The sequence below is a fragment of the Phoenix dactylifera genome, chromosome 12 (genome assembly GCF_051530095.1).
Source record: "Phoenix dactylifera cultivar Ajwa chromosome 12, Ajwa_hap1_PhDact_Kaust_v1.1, whole genome shotgun sequence".
Lineage (NCBI taxonomy): Eukaryota > Viridiplantae > Streptophyta > Magnoliopsida > Arecales > Arecaceae > Phoenix > Phoenix dactylifera.
The window spans coordinates 14,469,850-14,489,277 of record NC_143201.1 but is presented as its reverse complement, the minus strand read 5'-3'; the positions used below and the strand labels follow the sequence as shown (position 1 = coordinate 14,489,277).

Sequence of the window (19,428 nt, the reverse complement as noted above, 5' to 3'; positions counted from 1 at the left end):
TAATATTTATTGGTGACGCTTAAAACCATGGCTCCTAATTGATGAAGAGAATGATTCATTGCTTCCAAGAGAGTGTAGAATTGTAAATTTTGAAAAGGGAAAGGATTTAAATAGTGTAAGTAATTATTGGGTAGTAGATGAGGATCATGAAGTGATTTTTAATACTTTCTTTCTCTAGATGTGAATTATGCCTTTCCTCCTATGAAATACAATGAAAAAAAGTATAATTTTGCAGCCACATCCACTTTGCGTAAGCTAAATTTGTTGTATTGAGAAGTGCACGCATTTTCTATTCTTAATTCATATCTCTAAAATAAAATTTAATTTTTTATAAGGAAATATTATCCGAATTTTAAAAATCCTTTATAGAAATAAGAAACAAATCAACTGATTTGATCCTCTTTAGGATCCGAATCATAGTAACAAATCTCTGGAGTTTTTTTTTTCGAAGATCCCTCAATTTGTTTGTGATTTGGAAAACATTCAAAATCTCATCATATTATAATGATCAATTTACATAAATCTACATCATTTTTCACATGCCATAAAAAGTTTCAGTAGCTATCCTATGTGAATATCCAAAGTCTCCTCAAAAATATCTCGAAGTTTTTCATTGCCACCAAAAATACAGGATACGTTACCAATACCGAACCTTAATTTGATAGTGTTTTGTGAACGGTTCAGCTGAACCGGTTCAACCAACCAGCGAGAGCCAGTGCCATCAAACCGGTTGTTTGATTTTGATTGGACCTCGTGTTAACTTACGGAGTTCTGGCGACGCACCGAAAGCGGGCCACAGTTTTTCTCCTAAAATAATACCAGAAAAAAAGTACTGGTTTTAACCAATGACGCAAAATATATATAAACATGGAAGAGAGAGAAGAAAGTAGAAAGAGAGAGAAACAAGAAAGAAAGAGAGAGAGAGAGGGGAGTTATATAAATGGGTTTCGGAGAAGGGAAAGGGGAGGAAGGGGAAGAGAAAGAGATAGAGAGAGAGAGAGAGAGAGCGCTTTGCGGTGAGGGGAGGTGGGTTCTTTGTTTTTCCTTCGATTTGATTGGAAATTAACGTAGGAAATGGCCGTTGGGAGCAGGTTAGTGGAGCCGCCCGATCTCGGAGTTTGATCTGTTTTCGTGTTTATTTCTCCAATTTATTGTGTTTTTAGGAGTAATTTCTCGGTTTGGTGGCGGATAAGGGGGGAAAGGTGGGGGCTTGGCGGAGGATTATGTGCCGTGTACGGCACTCCTGAGTTCCTCGATGGAATTGGTTTCCTAGTTTTCTCTCTATTTCTCGTCATGTTTGATTTTCTTTGGGTAGAAGTGGGTGATTGGAATTTTAGATGCTGGTGTTTTATCTAATCTTTTTTTTTACTTGAGTGTAAGGTGTTTTATCTAATCATTTCTTTTTTTATTTTAGTTTATTTGGCGTGATGATCGGTGGAAGAAGGGTGGTTATCTGATGCATTTGCTTTGGTTGTTAAAACTACTTAACTTGATGTGCGCCTTCTCACAACTGAGATGAGAAAGTTAATGATGTCTATTTTTTTTTTTAATTTTTTGTTGTTTACTGTTGATTTTTAATGATTTTTTTTTTTTTTGCATTTCTGCAATTATGAGCAGACAAATTGAGAAAAGAGTTTTTTTTTTTTGATTTTTTGTTATATTCCCCCCTTGGGTTACACATGTTGATCGATCACTAAGGAGTTGGTAGAGTTCATGCTTTCCCAATGCTGTCCCCTTTTTTAAGTGTGTAAATGAGACAACAAATAATTATATACTTTTTCTTGTTTGATGGGATGTAGTCAAGGTCGGTTTCACAAGTATTGATTTGGGAAAACAATTTGTCCTCTTGAAATTTGGATTTTATGAGCTAGATTGAAGAATCTCAGTTAGTTTTTTTTCCAGTTCTTGTGATATATTGCTGCCTTTTTATTGTTTTACCTTGAACTGGATTCTAGGACTTATTGTTTGTGCTTCATTCTTTGAAGTGCAGTGGAAGTCTTTCTGGTAACTGTCAGAAAGAGGATCTTTGTCTAGCCTAATTCAGTTTCTTTAATTTCTTGATGAAACCTATAGTTTTCTCAGAATTTCTTCTTCCAAATCCACCATCTGTCTCTGCTTTTTGATTTGTCTTTCTTTTGGTCTTCCAGGATTTTGATTGGTTTCTTGAGCTGCTATCAATGAATGACATCTCCTTCATGGCTGCTATGGGGTTGGAAGCTCTGCGCTTGTCATACTTTGTGGATTTCAAGTCCTAGCTTCAGGTGGGGCTGAATGACAGTAATTGGTGAAAAGAAGGGCCTTGTTTATGAATGGTGGTAACTTACAGGTTTATAGGCATCAGGCTCACATAATTTATCTCAATCCAATTTATACATTGGTGAATTATATAAAAATTCATTTCTAGTCCACTTTCTTTAGCTTTGATTGGATTGGTCATTCTGGATTTGATCATTTGAGAAGATCATGTGGGGTTCTTTTCTACTTCTATCCATCAAAGAGAAATGGTGTTAAAAATGGAATGAGGAATCCCAGCTATTCTAGGGAGCTAGGGTAGATCTAGTGATTAATGGTTATAGGAACAAAAGGGAAAAGGAAGAACGAGAAAACAAGTTTAAGTGAACACTAAACCATCAGCATTAAAAATTTGTGCAATGGGCTTGCCTCAAGTTTCTCCCAAAGGAACTGATGAAGTGACAACAACTCGGAGCACACTTGTTTCAACCCCACCTCGGTTTGGTGGTGTAAGCAGCTGTGATTTGGATGGGCTGCATGGAGGAAGTGCAAATAACAGGATTGCCGTGGATTTTCCATGCTCCTCCATCAGTGATTTTCAGAGGAAAACCTCGTTGGAACTCTCAAAAGGAGCAGATGGGCCGTTTAAATGTAGAAATGCCATTGATGGTGCTCCAAGTTTTCAAGGGCTGAAAATTGATTCTAGGGATACAAATGGCTGGTTACTTCCGAAAATGGGACAGAGTGTTCAGCAGCCTGTTGTGAGGGTTGTGGGTTTTGAATCAAATCAACCAGGGTCCTCTGTTAATGGTTTTGAGAGGAATGCAGTAGATGGAATTCATCCCTCCATAGCTATTGGTGGATATGATCCGTCAACTGATTCTCATGGCCCACAAGTAAGGAAACGCTTGCTGTCTCCTCTGAATAGCATGCTTCATAAGCCATTCCATGGTGACCTGTTAGACATTGCTTGTGCTGATGCTAGAATTGATTCCTCTGGCTCATTTAGGAAACATAGTATTTTTTCATCACATGATTTTAAGAAAGCCAATTTTGGAAATGCTGATTGCTCTGAAGCTCCAGGTTGGTCTGTCTCTAGATGTTCAAATTGGAGTAACATGTTATTAGATCATGGTAGTATGACTTGTGATGTGCTCACAGATGGTCCTTTGCTTGAGAACAAGGAGCCCTTTTCCTATCATCAATTATCTTCCTGGGGAGTTGATCCTAGCAAAGGAAAAAGTAAGTTAAGACCCTTTACTAGGGGAATAGCCATATCACCGAAAAAGGTACACTCGCCACCACTCTCCTTGTCTCCTCTTGGTCCTAAATGGGCTGAAAGAATGAAAATTGCAGGAGTTCACAGGGACATTGCAAAAGACATTGAAAGTGATTTTTCAGTTTTAAAGGATAGTAAAGGATCAAATGGTGGGAATGGAACTAGAATGCTTATATCATCAGAAACTAATTTTAGAACGAGAGATACATTACAAGAGACTGGCATGCTGCATGATGAATTAGATACATTTACCCCTCAAAGAATCTCAGATATAGGCCAGAACTGGGGTCCTGAGTCTGCACCCACGTCTCATTGCATGAGTCAAATTCAAAGTTTGAGCATGCTTCCGGTCAGGAGATCATTGGTTGGTTCGTTTGAAGAGTCTCTCTTATCTGGTCGGTTCTCATCTGGGAAAGTTAGTCAGGTTTGTGATAAGGCCTATTTTGTTTCTACAATAATGTTTGGTGATTAAGATCAATTCTCTGATGCCAAATTAGATGACCATCCGTGTCATATGTTATTTTTTCATTTCTGCAGAGAATTGATGGTTTTCTGGCAGTGCTTAATGTCACTGGAGGAAACTTTTCGCCACCATCTCAGAAACTTCCTTTTGCTGTCACAAGCATTGATGGTGATAGCTCTTTGCTATACTATGCGTCGATTGATCTTGCTGGAAGTTCATCATCAAACAAGTGTAAAGGCCCAAAATTGAGAAGAAGCCTGAGCAGTGATGATTCTCGAGCAGTCAACAGTCGCTTGCGCATTCCTATGAAAGGACGCATACAACTGGTACTAGGTTTCTTAGCCTTCAAAAATTGATTCATGATCAAGTAAGTTAGGCCAACTTATTATGCATGCTTATTAGTACCATAAACACTTCTGTAGATTCAAAATTTAATGTGTAACAGTTGGAGTTGGTAATCTAGCTGATTACACGATGTTGATAGAGTGCAACAATCAGGACTTATGTAGTACTGGAAGCAATCTGCTTCTTAGTAGCTTTAAAAATTAGTGCAGGACTCCATAACTCTTTGTTTTTCATTTAGGGTGAATCAACTGCGGTTCCAACTTCTGCTTTCCTATTATTGCAATATCTCGAATTCCTGTTGCTCTCTCCTGCACTTATCTTGCAATATAGGAGTCAATTTCATCTTTTGCATGGAAGTTTTTTTCAATTCCATGCTCTGATGAAACTTCTAGCTTTATGTTGCCCATCAGCAATTCATGCTGTCAGAATGAGTTCCCTTTTGGCTTTCCTGTCATGATGATAATAGCAATCTTTACGGTTCCGTTTGACCAGGATTTGCTTAGGATCATTGCAATTGCAAGGACAAGGCCTTCCATTGTGCTGGTTGGCAGCTTACCAACAATGAATGCATTACTTCCATTTTGTAACTAGGTTTTGACCAATCTTGTTTGCATGACTAGACACTAAAATGAGAACAGAAATGTGTTTTCCTCTTTTGTTCTATAAAACACTTATGCTCCGAGCAAGGTTTTAAATACTAGTATCGGATCCTGTACCATTCTTCTATCGGAACGGTATGATACCAGTATCGATGGTATGTATCAAAACCAAAATATTCCAAAAATTGACAAGTCATCGGTATTGACTAGTACAGCCTGTATGGTACTGTTGGTATGCACTGGTATAGATCAGTATGGCCGGTATGTGCTGGTATAGCTGTCTCAACACCCGTACTGGTGCCAGTTTCGTGTTTTAATGGAACTGCATCGGTTGTACCATCCCATTCCGGCGGTTTCTGAAACCATTCTCTGAGGCCTTCACACTAGTTTGAACATTCAATATATCATGCACAAATTATATCTACAAACAACTGAGTATTCATTATTCGAAAGGGGGATGAGCCAGAAACTAGATATGCTTTCTTTATAAAAGTAGCACTTCACAATTTTCATAGAAAGATCAATTTTTGTAAATATTACTTTGTGAAAGCATCAGCTTATGATTTTCGGAGACAGATCATTATTAGTAATAGTTTATGCAAGTATCAGTTCATGATTTTGATGGGGAGACCATTTTAGTGGGACCTTTTTTCTTGGTTAAAGAGAATGCAGTCCTCTCAACATTTAGAGGGATTGATGAACACTAGCATTAGTTCTTTAAGTCATTTTGGCATACGTGCTCATGAACTATCTTGGAACTTAATCAACACTTTTATCCATGGCAATCTTGTGTGCACTGAATCTAGGGTCTTGATAACTATGAAATTCAACATGGTATTCATGTAGTTTTTAGTCATGAACAGTGAAGAAAGGTGGAATAACTTTTTGGTTCTCAGATCAGATCCATTTCAGGGGGTGAAACAAAGATAAAAAGATCAGAAATAAATAAAGATAGTTGATTGGTTTTGTGGTTGAAAAGGAGACAAAAAGATGGGAAAGACAAAAAACAAAGTTTATCGATTCTTTGCTTTGATACCATGCAGCAACTCAAGGTTTTGTGCAATGTTAGTAGAATAGGTCCTGTTCTGTGATACCTTTACAAGTAGTTCAATCTGACATTTGTGTGCAACCAGCAGAAATTAGCTCCCATAATGAGTCCGCTAAAGAGATCAATAGCAGAGAAAGGAGAGGGTGGTGGGGGGGGGGGGGGGACAAGAAGCAGTATGTTGACGAATCTGAGAAATAGAAGATAGAAGAGGTGAAAAGTGAAGACTGCAAAGAAGAGGGAAGAAGCAATGTATTATATTTTGCTGTGGCTTAAACTTGCCATCTTTGTTTTTAGTAGTTTCTGACAAGGTTTCCATACTGGCTGGTATATGCCCCATACTGTACTGGTAGGGAACCAGTTCCCAGTACACCCCTCATACTAAGTGTCAGTACCAAGGGACGTACTGTACCACCACTTTGTACAGGCCTATGGGATGTAGCAGTTGGTTACTGACACCAGCAAGTAAAACCTTGGGCTTGGAAGCAAAAATTTGGCATGTATTCTTAGGACTCACAATTATCACCAGTGATGTGTTTAGTGGTTTTAAATTCGCAAAGATTTTTCTGTTCTGAGTTAAAGGAAGGTTCATGTGACTATATGGAAACTATTTCCTCATCCAAGTAAGGAAGATGCCCAGCCCCCCCACCCCAATGCAAAAAAAAAAAAGAAGAAAAAAAGAAAAAAAAAAGAACTTCTATTGAGGCTTTAAAGGTAGGAAGGAGTGACCTATTATGCTTGTTTGATATGTTTGCAAAGATGTACAGATTTTTGATAAACCATTCTTTCAAGACATGGTATGCTTAAGTTGTTGTTAGACAAAATTTTAAGTAATATTTTGCATGTTATGTCTCCAATTGAAGTTGGAATTATACTGCATACTTGTTTTCTTAATAGGGTGGTTTTGTCCTCTGTGTTGTTTCTCATTGATGCCTGACAGTAATACTGAATTCGTGGCTTCTGAGTTGGTTGATTTCTCACCATGAGCTGTTTGTGGCTGAATTTATTAATTTATAGATTCTAATGTAGTGAAGAAGATATAATGTCTGTTTGAGGTTTCATATCTTGCTATGTTGGTTTTAACAGGTTCTAAGCAACCCGGAAATGACTCCTCTGCACACATTCTTTTGCAACTATGATTTGAGTGATATGCCTGCTGGAACAAAGGTATCTCCTTTAGTACGTGTGTCAGAGCTTGTACTTTTGTTTCCTAGTTGTTCGGAAGACTGGTAATCTCTAAAATATGCGTACCGTTTTCACCTCAGAACATAAACTACCTATAAGTTTTGTGAAATATTTTCTGCTCAATTATAAGACAAAAGGCTAGCCAACTAATAGCTAATTAAACATCTCTAACAAGAATATGAGATTGAAGGATCTGAAATTCTGCTTGAGCAGCAAATACGTCTAACCTGGAAGGAATGCTTAGATCAATGGAGCGTCCTTTAACAGGTCCCTAAAATCCATTGAGTCAATGGGCAATTTTAGATGAATCTTCTTTCACATAGAAATCTGCAATAGCCTAAGCGCATGAATAGCCAGAATTAGCATAATGGCATTTGTACTACAATACTTGATTGCTGTTGCTAGATCGATAATTTCAGCATGATAAATCCTTAAAAGTTGTATGAAGAACTTTCTAGTTTGGATGGCCTTTGAGGATCAGAATCATGCCAATGCAGGATCCAAAGGATTGACTCCAGAATGATGGAAAGTTCATAACAATTTGCAAACAGATCTATAGGTAGTCGTAGGGTTAGAAGTCAAGCTGACAAGTTTAACCACAGAGATGGTTTGGATTTTAGTTGTCTGGCTATAAAATTCTTAACATGATTCTGAATGACTATTATCATATGTTGGTGTAGACCTGACTAGCCGGTCTATGTTAAGAGTTCTTTTATGGTTGCATTAGAAACTTGACATCAGGACTGCTACAGATTTATACTTGTTTAGGTTTAAGAATAGTGCTAAGAAGACACTAGCTGTGGGTGTTGGTGTTCAGACGTCTCAAATCATCAAAAATGTTAACATCCTAAAACCTGATAAGGAGGCACCTTCCTGTAATATAAATTTGTAAAAGCAATATATATATATATATATATATATATATATATATATATATATATATATATATATATATATATATATATATATATATATATATATATATATATATATATATATATATTGGTTACAGCGTTAAGTAGATTATGTTGGTTACCCATTTTTTTTAAAGGAAATTTTTGTTCATGCCATATCATGTTAGCTTAAAAAAATTGCGGTACTTAAGTAGAAGTATCTAGATTCTAGACACTATAGACTTGCATGTTTTAGCAGTTGTAATAATTGAAACTCAAAGTGCCCTCACTTCCATGTGTCTTCGAACTACATATTTTAAAAACCTTTGCAAAATGCTAGCACGTCTAGTCCACAATAGTTTTGGAGTGTAAAGAGTTGCTGCTAGGGCTGCAAATGGGTCGGGTCAACTTGTGACCAACTTGGTCCCTACTGGATTAGACTTGACTTGATCCATATTTGAAGACCAATGGGTTAGGTTGAGTTCAATATTTTGAACCGATCTAAATTTTAGGTTATATCTGGTTTGGGTTTTGTATTTTTCAACCTGATCCAATTTGACTCTCTTGTATATCATCTTGGTCTAATTTGGGTCAATAAAAATAGGCCCTATTGGACCCAAAACCAAAAAAATATAAAACTTCTTCTTTTCACGCTAAATATTTTTTCCAACTCATTGTATAAACTCTCATTCAAGCTATGCCGAACTGCTCAGTTCAACTTGTATTGTACCGAACCGGTAGAAAACTGGGTTGGTTTGGCCCTAAATTTCGAAATCCCACCCCCCTAACAACCTCGAATTTGGCGGCTCGAAGCGGAACAGGTGCACACCACTCAGTTGGCACAGGTTTGAGCCGGTTTTTCGCCCGCTTCTTTAAAAGACTTGAATTATGGTCTATTGAATCGGGGTAAACAAGGCATTGAACTGGGGTAAACTGCCATGTTTACCCCACACCAAACCGATAGCCAACCGGCATGGGTCTCGGTACCGGTTCGATTAACCTTGCTTTCCTTTAAACTAATTCCTCTTTTTCATATCAACAAGTACATCTCCTCTTCATTTATATTCGAAAGTTCATATTTTATTGTTTGTTTTGCTGAATTCTTATTTATATCCCTCAAGTATATCAAAATATATTTGTAAACTTAAGAATGTTCAATTATTTGGATGAAATTAAAATTTTTTGAATGAAAATTCAAGTTTAATTTGGCTCTTTGTAGTTTTAATTAAATTTTTTAGTGATTTATACTTAATTATCAATAATCATATTTTAGCTATAAAAAAATTGCTAGATGCTTGAGTCAAATTACAAATCCAATCCGACTTGAACCGGCACATTTCAGGTTTGGTTCGGATAATACTTGAACCTGACTCAACCTAAATTACCTATTCGGTCTAAAATCCTTCCATGAACCTGACCCGACCCAACCCAAGCAGCTAATGATTTGGGTGCCGATCCAAAATCATGACCCGAATATGAAATTGGGTCGGGCCAGGGTTAGGCATGCCCCGACTTGACTTGTTTGTAGCCCTACTTGCTGCTTTATGTGTCCAAAATTTTGTGCTGGCACTGTGTTATAGAAAGGCAAAGTCGATAGGTTAAATGAGTTTTTAGCTATCATTACTAGGTCGGCAAAGCTCGTAAGAGGGATGTTATGAGAGTGGAAGATCTATATTGAGTTCAGTGTTACCATTCTTTCGTTGTAGGTTCTGCGGTTGCTTCAAGCAGTGCATAGCCCTAGTCTTATATGAAGTCTTAATTTAAGCTTAGTCTTATATGGAGTCTTAATTTAAGTTGGTAAATATTGGAGTCTTAATTTAAGCCTAGTCTTATATGGAGTCTTAATTTAAGTTGGTAAATATTGGAGTCTTAATTTAAGTTGGTAAATATTGGCTTATTAGATTGAATTAATTTCATAGTCATTTACTAATATTGATAACTTAGTGATTCTATAGTAACGTAGTGCTTTGGGTTGTGAATCATGGTAAAGTTTATGGCCATGTAATCAGTACCAGCATTGTTGTAATGGAGAAAATAATTAATCATAACTCATCAATAATATTTTAGATTTTCATATTTTATATTTTTTGGCTTTTAGATTAAGAAATCTCATTATTCATAAAGGGTGGTATTATTCTCTGTCGAAGGAGACAACGGTGTTGCTTTTCTTTGTGAAACAAAAGTAGATTTTTTTGCATGAATACCCTCATAAATATCGAATTTTGCATGAATACTCTTTTAAAATTAATATTTGCATGTATACCCTTATAAAATATTTATTTTGCTATTCTATCTTTTTTTTATCATTTTTTTTGCATATGTACCCACGCCTTCTAACGCCGTTAAAAAATTACCGGTTTCAAATTAAAATGAATAAAATATACTGGGTAGATGTACAAAAAGAAATATTTATAAGGCGATCGCAATAGGGGACAAAAAAGTAATTTCAAAATTTTATTTTATTTTTAATTAAAATAAATATGGTTTTTTTTAACAGTGTTAGAAGAACCGTTATATTAGCGGTATTTGTGCAAAAATAGTGTTATAAGGGTACAGAAATAATTAAATTTTAAGAGGGTATTCATGAATTTTTAGAAGGGTATTCATGCAAAAAAACCCAACCAGAATTATATGCCTTAAAATGCCCCACAAAATACTATGACCCCATTTGGTCATTGAGAAAATGAAAATAGGAAAATAAATAAGGAGAGGGAATGAAAGAAAAGTTATTTTTTTTTATCCGCTTCATTTTTGTTATTTTCTGTCAAAATCAATGTCTTTACAGAAAAATTTTAAGCTTCTATATGAAAAGTTTGGCCCAACTTTTTCTTCTCAATTTTATCTATTTGATGTTTTTCTCATCGCCAACCAAAGGAAAGAAAATTCTACTTAAATAAACTATCTTCCACTTTCTGAGGAACTAAAATGGAGCCCAAGTATAACTTTTTCACAGTTTTCTGGTCATTCTTCTGCATGATCACTGGATCTGTAGGTTGGTGCAGCTGTAGGTTGGTACAGGGAGCAAGTCTGCAAAACAATTCAGCTTACTCAGCTTGACTAAATGGGATAATATGATGGAGAGCATAGAATAATGCCCTATTAATTTGTATGTTCCATCATTATTATAATATACAAGGAACAGGATCTTATGGCCGGTCTTTAGATAGTTGAGGTGCCTCTTTTTGGTATTTTAATTAATAGGAATTGACACTTCTCGAACAGAAGAAGATATTTATGACATAAAAGATGCAAAAATAAATGGCTAACAGGGTGCCTGAGGAGCGATGCTCAAAATTGCATCATATGCCCAATTATTAAAAAATAATTTTTTGCATTAAAAATCTAAATTTAGATGCAATTTGGGAATAAATAATAGCAGATTTTAGATTTGATCTTTTTATCAATTATTCTAGATAGTTCGCGGAATCGGTACCATGATCCATACCGGCCAGGTACTCAATCGGTATGGTACGGCGCCATACCGTATTGACACATGGTATGGTGTTCAGTGTCGATACAACCATTTTAGATTAAATTTAGAGAGACTAAGAGAGAGGGTGATGGAGGGAGGCACAAGGGCTCTGCTGGGCCGTGGGTCTTGGTGGCTGCCATGGTGGCGAGTGAGTGGCTGAAGTGGGGCATTGGGCTATTGAACTCATGGAGGACGAGGCAGAGAGATCAGAGGGGGGATTGAGTGGCACCAGGCATTATTGTCCATTGATGATGCAGTCTGTTGTTGTCATTGGATGGGGTGAGCCTCAGGAGGATGGTGAGGTGGAGAGATTTGGGGGGGTGGGGAGAGATAGGAGGGGGGCTTGAGGGGTTTAGGATTTGGGATCAAGGGAAAGAGGGGAGAGGATTTATAAGAGACCAGGTCGTTTAGCGTGGCGAACTGGGCCAGTACTGTTCAAAATTGGGCAGAACTGGCCTGTTCAGCCTGATTTTGACCTGTTCAATCCAGTTTGCCTTCTATATTTTTTCAAAATGCCAAGTTGTTCTGTTTCTCCACCGGTTTGTAAGGTATGTCCCAAACAGGGTGGTTCGGGACAGTCCTACGAACCTTGATTCTAGTGTTTATATAAGGCCACTAGTATCGCACTTTTAAAGTGGAAAACTATGAACTCTAGTGTAAGAGTCAAGGTTCAGTTCTCTTTTGGACCTTGGCTTAGGAGCACCTTTCTGTCATGACTGTAGTTCCATCCTTCAGAAAAATCAGTTAGCTTTCGCCATATTTTGGAATTTGAATTTTCAGACAAAACAATAATGACAACAGTTTTTAGTGACCTGGTATTAATTTTAGAGGTGTTATATAGATGACCCATTTTTCTGCTTCTTGTAATATAAAGCAGACATTCATGCGTCAGAAGGCTGCTTTAGTGTCTCCTGTGGCTCCTCCAAATCCGGGGAAAGAAGAAGCTAAGGATCATGACATCAATGTTGGATGTAAAGCTATGCCAGTTTCTGATGGAAGTGTACATAGCAAGAGTAATGACAAACCTTCTGAACGTATAATATTTTACATCAAACATAGCATGATATGCAGGGATATAATTCTTATCGTTAAAAATGCATTCTCTGGTTTTGCAGGTTCTGTACATAATGGTGACAGTCATCATCATGACATGGCCAATAAAAGCATAGGAAAGATAAGCTCAACATTTTTCTCATCCAGAGACTGTCTTGGAGAATCAAATGGATTTGACTGTGTCATGAATGCAAAAACTAGTACTAAATTCAACAACAGCCGGTCTCAAAAAATTGATAAGGGTAGCTTTAGTCAATTGGATATGCGTCATTTAGCTAATAGGAAGTCTGTTAATAGCTCTTCAAAGGTCAATGATAATACAACTGGTGCTGGTGCTCTCCGTTATGCTCTGCATCTTCGTTTCTTATGTCCTCCTCCTAAGAAATCCTTAAAGTTGATGCAGAGATGCAAATCTGATCCTTCTTCAGTACCACAAACAAAAAACATGGACATCGAGGAGCGACGCTTTTATTTGTACAATGATCTTAGAGTTGTGTTTCCGCAACGTCATTCAGATGCAGAGGAGGGCAAGGTATGAATATATGGTTTTTTGGTAGTGTAACTTCTTATGACGTGCACATATTACAGCTGGTATGCTTTGCATTTCGGTCAATATGGCCAGTTGCAGCAAGACTACTAGACATGCATAATTGTAATTTATTACATACTTTTATATTTTTTAACCATATGAACTTTGAAGCTTCTTTGACACAGTCATTTGTCATTTTACTATCATGGGAGCTGATGTTTATAATGGATCTATATTGACCAAAAACATTGCTTCTTGTTGCTGCTTTTGTTCAGTCTGAATGTCAACTTTGTAAATTCTTGTTAAATGATGTGCTTTGTTTGTGAATCTTGCATTTCCTAAGTAATGGATGAGCATGCATTTTTGAATTGGCTAATAACATGCAAGTATGGGAATCATGATTTCATGCTCTCGAGTTGCTATTCTTTCTTTTGATCTGGTTGCCTAATATAAGCTTTTGTTGTTGGGTAGCTACGGGTGGAGCACCATTTTCCAGCTGATCCGAAGTACTTCGGCATAAGCAACTGACAGGGTTCGATGACCTTCATGGCTGCCTTGGCCATGGTCAACTGTACATGCCTCTGACTACCTCAGTCATCTTCTTGTTTACCATTTCTCCATCAATCTGTAAATGATTTTCGTTCTTTAGTGATCGGTTATCTCCGCATCTCAGTATTCTTTCCATTTGCTTGAATTTCATTCTCTTTCAGAGCTGGGTATGAGGAATTTGAATGTTAGTTTAGGACTGATTTTTAATCCTAAGCAGGATGCTACATAACTTGAGAGTTTTGCTGAGGACAACAGTTGCTGGCTCTGTTGGTTGCCACCTACCTACCTCTCCAAATGAGAGATTTTAGATTCAAACATGGTTGGTGATCGAAAATAGAGAGCACATTTTTAAAGAAGAAAAATTGCCAAGATAGCCCCATAGTTTTGAGTTTTTGACTCTGGAGGGAGTTAACAATTAGCTGAATCAAGGAGCAAATGACTGCCCTTAGTCTTGTCATCAAGAGAAAGGCTTTATCCGTCTTGGTAAATGGTGGCGACCGAGGTGAACTGACTGAGATGAACCAAGACCATGGTTTTTCTCGGCCGATATCTTTATAGCTGATAGGGTAAGTGGAAAAACATTGAGGCGATTGAAATTTTCTAAGATCTTAGCTGGTTTTCTTTGGGGAAACTGAAATTAAAAACTATATCTAAACTTGCTTTCAAAGTTTTGTTTATTAAAAATTTATTTAAAGATGTAAAAAAGTGTGAAGAAGTAATAAAAAAAATATTGGTCAATATTTCATATTGTACCCACCGGTATTTCAGATTTTATTTGTTTATATTGGTCGAGAAAGTAGGGCTAGGTTTTTCATATATCGGATCCTAAGGTGCTTGAATATCAAACCGAGACGAGAATGTCTGATAAATTCTCATATCATATTGCTAAATACGGGAAGAAAGAGGAAGCCACTAATAAAAATATTGAAGAAGCAGCATGGGTAATTAGTTTTTTAATAAAAAAAAATAGCTAATATGAGATGAGAAAATTGATAGCAACAAAGGAAATTCTGTAAGGCAATCTCATGATTTTAGAATTCATGGAATTGTCCTTTTTATTTTATTTTTAAAAAGGAGTCCAACCTTTTATATGAACCACATCCTTCCAAATGAATTTTCCTCAATTTCTATCTTATCTTGATTTAAATATTATTTGTTCTTAAATAGAATTGATTGCTATATTACTTTTATAAAATAATTTTTAAAATTAGAGTTCTATTTGCTTTATTTTTTTTAGCTGTCAGTCTATAGAAATTTGAATTGATCGTTTCTATGAACACAAATTATTTTTTGTTAACGAGATGTTTGAACCAAAATTATCAATCAATTATTAAATACATTATGCTTAAAATTTATATATCATTCCTTTCTTCCTAAGAATTCTTTTATTCTTCTATACAATAAATTCATATTTATTATTTTATTATACCCCTCGCGCATCGCATGGCCGGTTGGGCCGATGGCCGCCATTTCATAGCCAGTTGGGTGCAAGGACGGTCCGGTGACCCTCACGGCGTTTAGGATCCATGGAAGGATGATAGCCGAAGTCCACTGGTGACAGCTTCTCGATAGCAAGAGAGTTAGAATGGGTGGGTGAGTGAGAGAGAGAAGAGAGAATTTCTACGTTGTCTCACATGCGTATCCGTAAGCTCTTTCAAAGGCCATGGTCTCGTATTGTTGAAGGGTGGAATCCATTTTCTTCCTCTGTTTTTGACATGAATATGAAACATATCTTCCTTCGGGCAATAAGGAAACAAAGCAAACGTGCTAACAGGGTAAATGCCCAAAATCTCATGTAAATCTTTACGTTTTCTGGTATTTTCTTAGGTTCAAGACCCAGGATTTTACGGTGCTCGATGGCCACCACCAGAAGATGGATAGCTATCCTCAGCGATGTGCTGTGTATGACACATAAGGATGCCCTATTTGATAGCCGTCCCGTCTCTTTGATAAGATGACATGGCAGCTATCAAGCACCGTAGAGAACTCCACTGCACAAAACTGCACTGCAGAGGATCCATGCTCTAAGCTCGACGTATGAATCCTTTACTACAACTATGCGGAAGTCCCCCTGTCCCGGCCTTCAGTGAAATCGTTCCTTTGTTGCAAAGCCACGAGCTAAGGATCAAATGTTCGAGCAGAGGGTCAATCTACCTCCCTACTCGCATCTACCTCTCTATCGAGAAGAAGGAGAAGAAGAAAAGACTTGGAATGCGTGCACAGGTGTGCCAACCTTCGTGCGGCGGGTGGGGACTTCCTCCAAACACCTGGGGTGTATAGGCTGGCGTGGTGAGCCGGGTGGTTAGTGCGTCAATCTTCGTGCAACTAGTGGCTTATTGGATCGAACACTTGGGCTACACGAATGGCGTCATCGGGTCCGATTGAATTTAGGAAGACGGAGGTGGTGGGCCAGGGTGACAAGTCGGCGCGGCCTCAACTAAAGGTGGCTAGAATCGGCCGGACGTGGGCGGAGGTGGCGAAGGGAACGACGAGGCTGCCGATTTGGACAAACCATCAGATCTCGGAAGCGGAACTGGAGGACCTGAAACAGCGGTTCACGGATGTGGTGGAGATACCGTCGGAGGAGGGGGAGCTAGCTAGAGCGGCGTGGAGGGACACCGCGGTGATTGTGCATAGTGCGGGCCGCCGGGTGCCAGTGGAGTGGATTCGCCGTGAGCTGCGGGTGGTTGGGAAGCTCGATTACGACGTCGAGGAGTTCCTGATGTCGAATGAAACCTTTACTTTCCGCTTTCGGACAGAGAGTGATCGGGAAGCTGCCATGGAGGCCGGACCATAGCTGGTGGCCGGCTAGCTACTCGCTATGGAGCGGTGGCGACCGAGCTTTGTTCCGGGTGATAGGCAACTTAGCCGGCTTGTTGTTTGGCTTAGGCTACCTAACTTGCTATTGGAGTATTGGACGAAAGACTGGATTTGGAACATTGCAGCAAAGGCTGGCTGACCCCTGGCACTGGACAAGATCACAGATCTCGGCTGGATGCTAGGCTTTGCATGAGTCAAAGTGGAGCTGGATGCGCGGGCGCTGATCTGATTGGGGACCTTCATCCGGGTAGGCTCTGATATGCATTGGCAAATCTTCCGCTATGAAAATCTACCAAGCTTCTGTTATAAGTGTGCTCGCCTTGGTCATGGAGAGGAAGCTTGCCCCTTTCCTCCAGATCCGGTGATGTCTGGAGCTTCGAGCGACCACTGTGTTCAGCAGGCCTCATCACTGGAGTCAAAGGAGGGGGATGTGGTGGTGAGGTGGCTTCCTTTTGGTCCGTGGCTGTCGACATCCAAGATCCGATAGCCGAGGGCGAGCAAGCCGGTGAAGAAGATGACCAAGTCAAGGGGTGAGGCATCACAGACACACCCGTCACCTGAGTCGGGGCCGAGTTCTCCCCGTGTGGCGTCGAGCTCTCCTGAGTTGCTCATGGATATTGACGGGTGGCGAAAGCCAACCAAGCTGGCAAGGCGGAGATCGCTGGAGAAGGGGGAGGCGGGTTGGCTCGGTGGCCACGAACGGCGAGTTCACCCAACTCGGTGCGGTGACCGGGTTGGCCCCAAACTCAGTTGGGGAGATGGGCCAGAAGTCGAGCCTGGAAGGGCCGATCCACCAAGCGGCCTCTGGGTCGGCCCGAGCCCAGGGCCCAAGCCCGATGAAGCGGGCTAAAAGCCCAACAAAGCCCAGTCTGATGTTAAGGGCGAGGAAAAGCGTGCGTGGGCCGGCCCAGAGCCTGCCCAGAACAGTGTCTTCTTCCTCCTTCGACGACCTAGAGAGACGCCGGAGGGAGGAAGGGAGGAGACACTTTTGGAGCACCTCCCTACCTCCGACGAGGGCCCCTACCCGATAGAGGTCGGCCGGTGCTGCTGTCAGTGGTGTCGTGGGGTCTTCACTGGCGCTGCTCCCTACCTCTTCACTGGATGATGGCGGTGCCACGTCGAGAGGGATGGAGCTGTCGTGCGGGATGCCGTCGGTGCCGACGACAGTGGCTGAAGACGGTGGGCAGGCTCGAGCCAAGGTGCTGCTCTCTACCTATTCCTTGGACGATGGAGGTGCCATGTCGACCGGGAAGGAGCTATCGAGCGGGATGTTGATGTCGCCGACGGCAGCGACTGAAGAAGGCGGGCAGGCTCGAGCTAAGGAAAGGAAGCAGGATGGAGATACGACGGTGGATCTTGGCAAGGAGAAGGAGGTCCCGTGGCTCCCTGATGGGGCTTCGGCAAGAGGATCACCTATTCTGTCGGCCACTGCATCACACCCAGCTGGGAGGAGTGAAAATGCGGAGGAGCTGGGCAGCTCGACCACAGTGACACGATTGCCCTTGCCAGTAGGGGCGGTGGTGATGAGGGGTGTGTTCGGGGGCTCAAGACAGGGATCACCAATTCAGGAATATGGGAGGGTGGTTGATTTGTTGAGAGCTTCAATCCAGGGAGGTGAGTTGGCCCCAGGAGTGGGGAAAATTAATTCGGCACTAGGAGTGGATAGCCCTGAGAGAGAGGACACAAACTTATTCGTTAGTTCAGCTTCATAGTCCTGAAATTTGTTTCCTTTGTGAAACGCGGGTTTCCTGAGATGGATTACGTCGTGTGCAGTGGCGGTTGGCATGTGATTGGGAATCCTTTGCAGTGGAGTCTCGGAACTTATCTGGAGGTATCCTAATGTTGTGGAAGCAGGGAATGGCTTCTATGGATGTATTTTGCAATTGCTCTTAGCAGGTTGTGATGGTCATTTTATAACCAAATGAACCTCCGTGGGTACTATGTGGGGTTTATGCTAGCACTAACTACCGAACAAGGAGAATACTTTGGGGCGAGTTGACTAGTTTGTTGACCCAGGGAGTACCGACCATGGTGGTAGGTGACTTTAATTGTATCTTAAGCCCAGATGAGAAAAGAGGAGGTAGAGCCTACTCTAATTCGGTGGATAGGAGGGAGTTTCGGAAGTTTTTGGGGAGGAATGCACTGGTGGACCTTGGCTTCTCTGAACCTCGTTTCGTTTAGTGCAACAATCAATCTGGAAAAGCTAGAGTGTGGGAGCGGATTGACAGGGCCATTGCATCTTCGGACTGGATTCGGCGCTTCTCAGCCTACCAGGTTAGTCATCTAGCTCGAATTGCTTCTCATCACTGCCCTCTCTTGTTATCTACAGTCTCGAGATCTACACATCATAGCCCCTTCTGCTTCGAGAAGCTGTGGTTGTCATATCCCTAGTCTTGGGATGTAGTCAGGGAGGCGTGGAGTGTGACAGTACGGGGTGATGCTATGCAGAGGGTGTCACACATGTTGGAGCTCACCAAACGTCGTCTTCGTCGATGGAACTGAAAATTTGTCGGCAATGTTTTTCGGAGGTTAGAGGAGGTGGAGGCTGCGATATTGGACGCCCAGGGGCGGGAGGATCGAGGAGAGGAGCTTACGGAGGTTGATATGGTGGACCTATGGCGATCACTAGCCTCCCACCATTCCTTGTTGCGCCAGCAGGAGATCTTTTGGAGACAGAAGTCCAGGATCCAGTGGGTCAAGGATGGCGACCGGAACACTAGTTTCTTTCACCGATCGACAGTCATCAGAAGGTAGAGGAATATGATCCACTCCTTGAGGGTTGGGGTGGGCCACCGAGTGGAGGAGGATTCGACAGTTAGACAGGTATTATTTGAGTTCTTCAGGTCTAGGTGGACGGAGGATGGCGGGATATATGAGACGGGTCAGCTACCCCGGTCAGAGATCAGAGTTGATGAGACAGAGAATACAGCGTTGATTCGGTCAGTGTCAGAGTTGGAGGTGCAG

At 40.4% G+C, this 19,428-nt stretch overlaps 1 protein-coding gene across 2 annotated transcripts; it reads left to right on the top strand.

Moving 5' to 3' along the window:
- Positions 1–831: 831 nt before the first annotated feature.
- LOC103715320 (uncharacterized) lies at positions 832–13,762 on the top strand. 2 transcript variants are annotated; one of them, XM_026807777.4, is made up of 8 exons: positions 890–1,091; positions 2,148–3,315; positions 3,394–3,935; positions 4,049–4,300; positions 7,050–7,130; positions 12,391–12,526; positions 12,629–13,098; positions 13,567–13,762. In XM_026807777.4, the coding sequence occupies exons 2-8, from the start codon at positions 2,652–2,654 to the stop codon at positions 13,621–13,623; spliced, it is 2,202 nt and encodes a 733-aa protein (XP_026663578.4). In that variant the 5' UTR covers positions 890–1,091; positions 2,148–2,651; the 3' UTR covers positions 13,624–13,762. The 2 variants fall into 2 exon arrangements, with proteins under 2 accessions (XP_008801127.4, XP_026663578.4); XM_008802905.6 differs by having other exon boundaries at positions 832–1,091; positions 2,148–3,935.
- Positions 13,763–19,428: the final 5,666 nt, after the last annotated feature.

What these genes read in the sequence shown, in the direction of transcription:
- LOC103715320 (XM_008802905.6), top strand. Translation starts at nt 2,652, where the DNA reads ATGGGCTTGCCTCAAGTTTCTCCCAAAGGAACTGATGAAGTGACAACA. An exon ending in CATCTGGGAAAGTTAGTCAG is followed by an intron (nt 3,936 to 4,048) that starts GTTTGTGATAAG and finishes TCATTTCTGCAG; the next exon opens with AGAATTGATGGTTTTCTGGC. An exon ending in TGGAAGTGTACATAGCAAGA is followed by an intron (nt 12,527 to 12,628) that starts GTAATGACAAAC and finishes CTGGTTTTGCAG; the next exon opens with GTTCTGTACATAATGGTGAC.